General features: G+C 63.7%; 1 protein-coding gene across 5 annotated transcripts in view; it reads right to left on the bottom strand.

Moving 5' to 3' along the window:
* Positions 1-2,442: 2,442 nt before the first annotated feature.
* The window catches only part of HIP1 (huntingtin interacting protein 1), a 48,978-nt gene continuing 41,207 nt past the window's right edge, over positions 2,443-10,213 (bottom strand). For 3 of the 5 annotated variants that reach the window (XM_055796507.1, XM_055796510.1, XM_055796511.1), the window contains exons 11-31: positions 9,705-9,836; positions 8,969-9,066; positions 8,693-8,765; positions 8,118-8,301; positions 7,934-8,022; positions 7,728-7,844; positions 7,531-7,632; positions 6,541-6,735; positions 6,250-6,397; positions 6,068-6,154; positions 5,871-5,978; positions 5,556-5,692; positions 5,339-5,449; positions 5,192-5,250; positions 4,965-5,058; positions 4,488-4,588; positions 4,270-4,375; positions 4,015-4,138; positions 3,733-3,794; positions 3,022-3,133; positions 2,443-2,681 (exon numbers count right to left, since the gene is read on the bottom strand). In XM_055796507.1, the coding sequence (XP_055652482.1) occupies positions 2,671-2,681; positions 3,022-3,133; positions 3,733-3,794; positions 4,015-4,138; positions 4,270-4,375; positions 4,488-4,588; positions 4,965-5,058; positions 5,192-5,250; positions 5,339-5,449; positions 5,556-5,692; positions 5,871-5,978; positions 6,068-6,154; positions 6,250-6,397; positions 6,541-6,735; positions 7,531-7,632; positions 7,728-7,844; positions 7,934-8,022; positions 8,118-8,301; positions 8,693-8,765; positions 8,969-9,066; positions 9,705-9,836 (2,250 nt within the window). In that variant the 3' untranslated portion in view covers positions 2,443-2,670. Of the gene's footprint in view, positions 2,682-3,013; positions 3,134-3,732; positions 3,795-4,014; positions 4,139-4,269; positions 4,376-4,487; positions 4,589-4,964; positions 5,059-5,191; positions 5,251-5,338; positions 5,450-5,555; positions 5,693-5,870; positions 5,979-6,067; positions 6,155-6,249; positions 6,398-6,540; positions 6,736-7,530; positions 7,633-7,727; positions 7,845-7,933; positions 8,023-8,117; positions 8,302-8,692; positions 8,766-8,968; positions 9,067-9,704; positions 9,837-10,213 lie in introns of those variants that run through there. The other 2 variants (XM_055796508.1, XM_055796512.1) reach the window with 1 other exon arrangement.

Below are 10,213 nucleotides of genomic sequence, written 5' to 3'. Positions count from 1 at the left end.
CTGCTGGGTCCCCGGGGACGTGGATATCCAGGGGAACGCTCCCAGCTGCCTGCCACCCCACCGTGCCTCTCAGAGCAGGGGACCGCGGCAGGGATGGTGGCATGCTCGGGGAGGGGACATTCCCAAGCATCTCCCTTGTCCATTGTGTCCCATCCCGCCCCCCCGACCAGCATGGCACCATCCCCACGGGGCAGCAGAAGCCCCGTGACATGGCCCTGACAGGGTGACCCTGCAGCACAGCTAGGGAAGGCAGGGTGGCCTGCACGCCCTCACACCCCTGAAGTGTCACCCCCCCCACCCCCCACCCCCCTCAGGAAAGGACACGGGTGGTGGGGAGGCCAAAGCCACCCTTGCTTCTCCGGGCTGAGGTCCTGGTCTCCTCCAAAGCAACGGGAGGTGACATGCAGAGTGGTCCTGGGGACCAAGCTGGTAGGTGGACATCATCCCCAGGACATCACCCAGGTCACCCCAACACCACCCCCAACACCACCCCCCCCAGTTATTTTTTAGGGGGTACTGAGCACACCCACGATTGCAGAGCCCCAGAACCCCCATGGTGACACAGGTTCCCTGGTCCCCACCCAGAGCCGGCAGGGCTGGGCTGAAGGCTTTATTGAAAAATCAAAAAACACATGACATAGTAATTATTATTATACAACAAGGGAAAAAAAAAATAATCAACCCAACCTGCAGCAGAGGGACATCCCCGCCATCCCCATCACCAGCCCCCAGCACCAGGGACTGCGCCCCCCCCCCAGTGCCCAGCCAAGATACCAAGAGGAGGAGAAGTGGTCTTGGCCAAGTGGTGCTGCTGTCCCCGAGCCCCCCACAAACCCCTCGGTGCCCCCCAGCCCCAACCCGGCCTGGAGGCCTGAGGTAGTTGGGGGTACCCCATGCAGGAACACCCACCCCCGCCTCCAAAAGAGCGGGGAGGGTTTTGGGGCTCCCTGTGCCCTGCAGGAACAGGATGGTTGGTATTGCATCCAGAGGGGAGCAGGTCGGGTACCGCAGCACAGCCTGGGGGGCAGTGGGAGCCCCGGGGGGTCCCTGGCAGGTTGGGGGCAGGAAGCGGGTGTGTTGGCAGCAGGGCTGGCTGGGGGATGTGGGGACACTGGGTCCCCACGCAGTGGATGGCTGCGCTCTGCTGCGCGTTAGGGGGTGGCAGCCCCGAGGCCAACCTGGCTGGGCAGGGGGCTGCAGGTGGGTCCCACTGCTCTGAGCACCAGCCAAGGGCTAATGGACCTCGCTGGGAAAGCACGCGGTGACAGCCCAGCTACTCTGGGCAATGCCACCGCTTCCTAAAGGGAGAAAGGCCAGATCCTGCACCCCCAGCACACCCCGAGGGGGCTGGTTGGGCTGTCTCCCCTGCAAGGAAGCGGCAGCTGCCTGAAGGCAGGGTGCAGGCAGCGATATGCTGCCAGGCTGGCAAGGACACCCTGGCCCTGCAAGGGGCACTGACAGGATCATGGTGATGACCATGAGGGACAGGGACACTGCTGCAGTCTGACATCACTGTTCCTGCTGCAGCAAGATGAGCTGGGGGACCTGGAGCTGGCAGATGCCCCCCACTGCCCTCCAAGCCCCCTGCTTCAAGGCACAAAGGTTCCCTGGCTGGTGCCAGCCCCACAGCTGCCCCTGCCCATGGGAATGCCAGCACCAATCCTCCGTGCACTGAAGAGAGTGGTGAGGACACAGGGGTGGCACCAGCCTGGAGCAAGCAAGCACGAGGAGCTGCTTGCTCTGGCTTCAGGGTGCTCTGGTTTTGGGGCACCCTGGCTGCCTCCCAACCCTTCTGTGCTGCTGCCCTAGAGCCACCCCCCATCCCCAGGAGCTGGTGGCTTGTGCGGTGGCACCAGGGTGGCCCAAACCCACACCCAGCACCTTGCGGAGGGTTTATTGCTGGCATGAACACAGTGATCTGTCAGGGCAGGGCAGCCCAGCTCTGGGAGGTGAGGACATTTTGGGAACCAGGGACAGGCACGGGGTGCAGGAGCTCATGGCAGCACCCTCCCCACTGCCCGCCCCACTCCCTCCTCCCAGCACTGTTCCCGGCACCCTGGTCCCATGGGCCGGGTTGTCCCACAGGAACGCTCCCCTGATGCTGCAGTGGCCAAAGGCATTCGGTATCCCCGCTGAAGCAGGGGGGACACACCTAGCACCAAGCCCTGCAGCATCCCAAAAGCTGGCTCCCGACCCAGCTGCACCCCGGGGCCCTGGGCACCGTGGCAGGCTCCTTTGCAGGGCGGCGGGGCGTTCGCACCGAGCCAGGGACTGGTTTAAGGCTGGAGAAGCAGCGAGAGGCAAAAGAAACCTGACTGCTCTCGCTCAGCCAGAGCCGGCTCAAAGAGTTCAGAGAATCTGTGCAAAAACAAAACTAAAGGGTTAAAGACACCCCCCCCCCCGGAGACACCCCCCTAACCCCAAGCAGCTCTAATAAATACACGTGCGGTTTGCGGCTGGCGTCAGGCCGGCAAGCCCTTGCTCCGGCCCCGGGCCTTGCCAGGCAGCTCTGGTGCGCTGGAGGCAGCTCTTGGCGGGGGGCGCGGAAGATGTGTGCTTCGGGGTGGCTTCTGCACCTCTTTACTGTGGGTCTTCTCAAAAGGCTGCACTGAGCTGGGTCCCAGCCCGCTGTAGGGGGTCCCCCCCCGCAGGCTGCTTCTGCCGCTGCTTCTACTCTGCAGCTGGGGAAGGCAAGAGAAGGTAAGGGGCTGGGGGATCCGTGCAGTGCCCCCCAGCATCCCTCTGCCCCATCCCCCTGGGCCGCCAGGTCTTCACAGGCCAGCAGAGCCTCAGCAGCACCTGAGCACCCTGCCCAGCAGTGATGCAGGTCCCACAGGCACTTGCACAGGTTGTGTCCCCACAGCTTTGCCTACGTGCTAACTTATCCCCAGACTCCACTTGTGCCAGCTGGAGTGAAGCCCATGCACGCTCACTGCCTGGCCCACAGGCAGGGCTTCCCCATCCTGTCCCACTCCTCCCAGAGCAGCTTCCCAGCCTGGAGCAGGACTGGGATTCACTTACTGTCCTCCTCCCAGCCCTCTGCCACTCCTGCCAGCTCGTAGTGCTTCTTGCGCAGCTCCCCCAGCTTCTGCCGCTCTTTCTGCAGCTGGTTTTCCAGCTCCAGCACCCGCACCTGAAGGACATCACGCACACCATGGCCAACCCGCAGCCTAGCACAGCACCTAGCTGGCATGGAGCTGTGTGGGGCTGGGCACCCCTCCTTCACACCCATTATCCCCCCAGTATCAAGCCCAAAGACCACCAAGGTACATCCCATGAGTGCTCTGATGGCAAGTGGTCCTGGGGAGGGGGATCAAGCTCAGGTGGCTGCTGCCTGCGCAGGCAGGTGTGGGCAGGGCAACCCGCATGGGCACCCCGGGAGGGGGAACTCCCCAGGGCTGCCCCACGCCAGGCAGAGGTGGGTGCTGTGGGGCAGCAGGCAGACAGGGGCAGGGGGAGGCCCAGGGCTGCTGTGCCATGATGGGGATGGTGTCAGGGAAGGCTTGACGACTACCTGCATGTGGCTCCCGGGAAAACGGATGGCAGCCTTCCCCATCTTGGCGTCTCCCCAGGAGCTGGTGCTGCCTGGGGCCAGGCAGCTGGGCAGGGCACCCCATTCCACTGCATTTGGTGCCCCCCCCCACCTCTCCCCCAGCCCCAGCAGTCTCCCCCTTGTTAGCCCAAGCAAGGCACCAGTGGGCGTGTACCCCAAAACATGGGCAAACCTCCTACCTGCGAGTCCATCTCCTGACGCTTGATCTGGGTGAGTGTCATGCTGGAGAAGTCCATGCTGTCTGCGGAGGACATCACCACCAGCCCTGCTCAAGCTCTGCTCCCCAGCGCGGACACCCCGGCAGCTCCGTGCCACTGGCAGGGTCTGCCACCATGCCGCACGCCGGCAGCAAGCGAGGGACAGTGGCAGGCAGAGCCCACCGGGGCACAGCCACCCGAGAGGGCACGTGCAAAGAGCGGAGTTTTCGGGGCAGGTCTATCGTCCTGCGGCCCCACACTTACCTTTCTCCTCCACCTGCGACTTCCCAGCTTTGGTGGAGGCTACCACGCCAGCTGTGGCCTGGTTGACACCCCGGGAGGCTTGCTGGAGCTTACAAAGGTTGGCGCTGTCTTTGTCAGCCTTCACCTGCCGGGGCAGTGAGCACTTAGGGCTGCCGGGCAAGCAGAAGACCAGCCCCGCAGTTTGGGGTGACCACACGGTGCCCCCGGGTCACCCCAAACCATGGCTAGGGGAGCAGCGTCCTGAGGGGCTCCTACCTTGGAGGCTGCTACCAGCTGGGCAGTGCTGGCGGCGATCTCCCGGGAACAGACCATCAGCTCCTCGAACGTCCCCTTGCCTTGCACCACCAGATCGGCCGCATCGCTGCAGGAGGGCAGAGAGGGGCTGGAGCATCCTCCCACCACCTCAGTCCCCTCCCCGTGGGGACAGCAGCACCCTGCCACCCTCTCCCCGCTCTGGTGACAGTGGCACTTACACCATGACGGTGGCACCCCACCCCACCGCCTTGGAGGCAGAGATGAGACCCTCGGTCCACCGGGAATTCTTGGCGTAGAACTCCTTGGGGGACGCTGCACCCTGCCATTGGGAAAGGCATGGTCACACTTTGGGGACAGGGGGGTGGGCAGGGCTGGGGACCCCCAAACCCCTTGCTCTCAGGGAAATGGAGTACGTCAAGGTTTCATTTAGGATGTGCGTAGCAGCTGGGGAGACAGTGAGCCCAGGGGGTCATGGGGTCCCCCACATGGGAAGGGGGATCAGGGACCTCTGTGACACCCCAGGGACCATGGCCATGGTGAGACGCCGGGGCTGGGGCAGAAGCTCCTGGCAGCCAGCGTTGATGCCCCAACAGGCCAAGCTTGGAGCAGCAGGTCCCCTGCAAGTGTGCGGTGACCCACGGCTGGCCCAGCTCCTGCTGCCCCATGCTGTGCTTGCACCCCTGCCCGCGGCTCACCCGTCCGCTCTCCACGATCTCTCTCTGGAGGTCCTTGGAGGCCAGGACCAGGACATGGATGGCCTGCATGAGGCCCGTGCAGGAGCCCAGGATCCTGCGAGACAAGCCCCACTGAGCCCCACATGTGGGGCAGGGAGACCCCAGAGCTGTGGGGCAGCCACTCTGCCTGCAGCCCTGGGCCCCAGCCTGCCTGCCTGGCCCCCTCCAGTGCCCCGGCCCCTGCTCACCTCTCATTCACTTCCAGTTTGACCCCAGTGTCACCAGCTCGTGCCTTACTCAGCATCTCCTGGTGGAGGGGGGAGAGGATGTACTGAGCCAGTGGTCCTGGCAGGCACGGCACCCATGGGTGCCTTGCGACACACAGCAACCCTCACCTCAATCCGGGCAGCTGCTGTTTCAATGGCCGCTGCCGTTGCTGCCATCTCCTTGTCCACCAGGTCACCCAGCTCCTCCTGCTTCATGTCCAGCCCTCTAGGCCGCAGCTCCTGCAGAGGGGACAGGATGAAAGGGACCGTCCAGGGGTGGCACAGCCCCTCTGGCAGTGCCCGCCGTGGCCTGACCCCGTCACACCAGCCCTCCTGGGGCACCCACCTCCCCGATGGCGCTGATCTGCCTCAGGCAGGTTGTCACCAGGCTGCAGTCGGCGCCTTCCACTGTCCCTGGGTCTTGCAGGGCACTGAGGTAGCTCACAGCCTTGCTGCCGCACTGCTTGCACATCTCCAGCAGACCTGCGCAGGCAGCACAAGAGGCTGAAGGTGCTGCACGTGGGGACAGGGCCACCCAACCTCTGTCTGCCCCAGCTCCTGCCCACCCTGGCCCCTGCCTGCCCCAGCATCCTACTTGCCCCAGCATCCTGCCCGCCCAGTCCCCTGCCCGCCCTGGCCCCTGCCATCGGGCAGCACTCACGGTCGGCAGGCTCCATGGGGGCCATGTGGGAGGTAGCGCTGCCCTGCAGGAGGGTGTCACTGACAAGGTGGGCGAAGAGGGCCAGGCAGGGCAGCAGGGAGCCCACAGCTGCAGCGGGAGAGCAGAACACGCCTCAGCCTTGGCGGGTGCTGCCCCTTTCCCCCAGCCCAGCCCCCACCAGCGCTGCTGGCTCTCACCTGCGTGGTTGGAAAGGTATTTGCTGTGTGCGTCCCTCAGCCGCTCCACACACTCGGAGGCCGCTAGTGTCCTGGACAGGAGGCAATCTGCAGGCAGACAGCAGGCAGGACTCAAACGCGGGGCGTCCCTGCGTCTCTGCCGCTGGGATAACGCCAGGTTTGCCAAGCACCAGGGAACTCACCTGCTGAGCCGGTGCAGCCGATGTGAGCCGGATCCTCCAGGCGACTGAGGGCATCCTGCACCATCCGCTCCGCCTCCTGCGCAGTGCCCTGCAGCAGGGCGAACTGCTCCTCGGCCAGGCGCCGCTGCAGTGCCTGCTCCTCACCTTCCTGCCAAGCCAGCGCAGGCATCATGCCCCTCCCCCCCCATGCCAGGGATCACCCCCACTCCCCATCACCGCCTCCAGCTCCACCAGAGCCCTGCAGCTCAGTGGGGAGGGAGATGCCCAGTGCTGGTGGTGCCCCCAGGGTACCTTGTCTCTCAGCTGGGTCTGCAACGTCTCCAGCTCCATCTTGCTGCTCTCCTGCTCGCGGCTGAGCATGTCCTGCAGCTGCTTCAGCTCGGTCTGCAGGGCAGCCATCTCCTCCCCGTGCCGCTCCGCTGCCAGTCTCAGGCTGTCCCTCTCCTGCTCCAGACCAGCAATCTGGGTGCTCTGCTCCACTCCTGCCTGGGTGGGCACAAAACAGTGGTCAGGGCTGTGCCAAGGGTGAACACTCATTTAGGATCCTGGTTTGGGCTGGGTACATCGCAGTCCATGCAAGTCAGAGCTCTGCATCACCCACCACCTGGCAGCACCCTTGCAGCACCCACAGCCTCGCATGAGGCCAGCTGAGGCTCCCTGGGGAGCCCTTTTGCTTTACCAGTGGAAAAAAAAAAATCACTTCTGCTATGACTGTCAACATCCCGACGGAGGAAAAGATGAAGGGCACTGGCTCCTAGCCCTGGAGCCAGCTCTGCCTCACCCTTGTCCTGCTGCAGAGTCTCTGCCCACCCCAGGGACAGGCAGCTCCATTTTCCTGCCAGCTTCTGGCTTCTACAACAAACCTGGACACCCCTGCTGTCCTGCACAGCTTTGCGGGCACGAAATACCCTCTGGCACAGCAGCAAGCTCATGCAAAGGCTCGCAATGCAATGGCACGCTCCCTGCCTGGGTTTTACAGCGGGCAGGGCCGCCTTGCCTGACGCTGCTCTTGCAGGGATTTTGTCCAGCGATTTGTGCTGGCCATTGCTCTGCATGCTCTTGTGCCCAGGAGCGTTAAACCCCCTGATATGATCATTAAACCTGTCTAGATGTGGGGAGGAAGAAGACAGGGAGTTGGTTATCAGGCCAAGGATGGCTAATACCTCCTGACTGGGTGATACCTCGCCCAAGCACCATGACGGCAGGCAGGCCACTCCTTCGCCCAGGCTGCCTGCCCCAGGGCAGTGGTGAGGCTGGCAGGGGCCACCCACGGGCTCTCACCTGCGTGCTGGACTCCAGTGTGCTCTGGAGGATCTGCAGCTCCTGTCTGCTGGCTGCCAGCTCCCGCTTCAGCGTGTCCAGCACCTCTGCCTGCTCCTGAGACTGCAGGCAAGAAGAGAGGTTACTGGCAACGGTGTTCCATGGGGAAGCTCCCATCCCATCCCTGGCATGTGTCCCCCCACCCCATCCCTACTCACCTTCCTCTGAGCCTGCTCGCTCACCCGCTGGAAGGAATCCTCCAGCTCTTTCCTCTCCCGCTCCACATCCCCCTGGGCCTGCCTGGCCGCTGTCACCTGCTTGGTCACCTCCGCATTCTGGTGATGGCAGAGAGGGGGCTCAGTGACCCCCGGTATCAGGGGCACGGATGGGAAAGGCGATGCCGAGGGAGTTTCAGGGAGCCCACCTTCCGCAGCAGGTCAGCGTGGTTCTGCACCAGCTCACTGTACTTCTCCTTCAGCTTGCTGTAGCGCTGCTCGTTGGCCTGCGCCCGTCCTGCCATGCACGCAGGGATGCCGAGGTGAGCGCCCAGGACCCCCACCCTGGGGCTCACCCTCACCCCACGCTGGATGCCAGCTCTCCCCACTCACTTTCAATCTCTGTCAGGCTCCTTTGTGCCTTCTCAGTGTCCTCCCGCTGCTTCTTCAGCTCCTCCAGCTCTGCGCGCAGGAACTCACTCTCATCCTGCGCCTGCTGCTTCAGGTGCTGCTGCTCAGCCAGCTCAGCCTCTAGCTCGCTGGCGCGACCGCGCAGCTGCACTGCGCCCCGTGCGCTCTGCAAGGATGGCAGGCAAGCAGGCACTGTCCAATGCCTACCGGTACTGTCTGGTGGCCACCGAATGGCTAGCATCCCAAGAGCCGCACATGCAGCAGGGTGAAGCACTAAGGATGCTGGGCAGTGGGAGTGAGCCTCCTCCCCACCCTGCCCAGCAGGGACACAGCCCCCTGGCACGCGTAGAGACCCCTGTATGGGCAGGAATGGCTGCACCAGGGATGCAGAAGCCATCAGGGACAGGGCAGGACAGAAAGGGTCATGACCTTGCCCACCTGGGGACGCAGCCACCATCCCACCAGCCCCATTCCCAGTGTGAGTGCTGGGTCTCATCCTGCTCCTGAGTGCTGCATGAGTGCTCACTGTGTGACACCACTGGATAGCTGTCACCCACCTCAGCCTTGAAGTTCTCCAGCTCCTCCCTCAGGGCTGCAATCTCCCCATAAAGCTGCTCAATTAACCGTTCCCTGGGAAGGAGAGACACCAGGTACATTGTCATTGCCACCAGCCACGGCGGTGCCATGGGGATGCATCCTGGGAGGGGAGGCATCCCCTGTGCCACCGCAGCTCCTTCGTCACACCAGCCTGGAAGGTGGCTGTGGTGCTGTGCCGGGGAGGGAGCTCCCGGTCCAAACTCATCTGCCTCCGTGGCATCACCAGGACTGCTTACTTATCATCCTTATTCATCCCGTTCTGGCTGTTGAAGTTGAAGGGGTCACTGCTGAAAGAGCTGCCGAAGATGTCATCAAACTTATTGTCAAACAGGCTCTGCGGGGAGAGCAGCACGGACCTGGAGTGAACCCACCACCACCAAGGAGCCCTCGCCCCCCTCCACGTCCCCCGCAGCACCACCAAGCCAGCCCATGTGCTGGCAGGGCTGCTGCCTGGGCACCAGGGCTGGATCCCCGCTGCCGCTCCCAGCACGCTGAATGTGCTGGGACATGTTCAACATGGAGCATCTCTGCTCTGTCCCCTCCTAACTTCCGGGGGGGGCAAGATCCCCAAAGTCATGTTGCCACACACCCCCTCCCCTCCCCATCCGAAACACTCAAGAGCCTGAGGACAACGCTGGGTTGAGAGGGGCGTGAAGACCTAATGCAAGCACACAGAGCTGAGCTGCCATGTAAGCCAAATATCTCCAGCTGGCCATCACTGGAGGGCACCAAACCACTAAGAAAAGCCCTGTGAGATGAATTCAGCCTGGCTTCAGACCTAGCAGCACTCACAAGTGACACCCAGCACCCACCAAGCCCCCTGCAGGGATGCTCCCCTGTGCCTGAGGCCATCCCCACTGTCTCAGCCCCACCGCAGCATGGTTTTGGAGAAATAATCCGAGTCTCAGAGCTGAAGGGCACCCACCATCCCCTCTACATCCCGAGGGCACAGGCAGCACCACAGCGGCTCACCTGTGAGGCCGTGTCCATCTCCACCAGGTCTGTGATGGGCTCGCTGTCAGGTGAGGATGCCTCAGCGGGGATGACCACCACGGGGCTGATGTGCTCCGACAGCGCCGAGGCACGCAGGAAATTGGGAGGGTTCTGAGGAGGGAGGGGAGCATGGCTGGGTGCTGGGGGACCAGCACTGCCGCAGGATTTCAGGCACAGTTGGCCAAAATCCTGCCCAGATGCTGAGGTGGTCATGCCCAGACTCGTGGGAATGCAGCCAGGACCCATGGGGACTGATCCTGGCAAGGGCTGAGGGTCAGTGCGCGAGGGGATCCCAGCCAGAGGGACACCTCCATCCCGCAGGTTCCCACCCAGAGAGGGCTGCAAGGATGAGCCTCAGGCCCCACGAGCCCCACGCTGTCACTGGCCCTGGGAAGCCGGGCAAGGCAGCAGGTGACCCTTTTTGGGCACCCTCCCAGTGCCACCGGCCCCATTGCTGCTCCTGGCCATGGGGGCCTGGGGGCCACAGG

This window comes from Falco peregrinus, chromosome 2, assembly GCF_023634155.1.
Source record: "Falco peregrinus isolate bFalPer1 chromosome 2, bFalPer1.pri, whole genome shotgun sequence".
NCBI lineage: Eukaryota > Metazoa > Chordata > Aves > Falconiformes > Falconidae > Falco > Falco peregrinus.
This window is presented reverse-complemented; position numbering and strand designations above follow the sequence as displayed.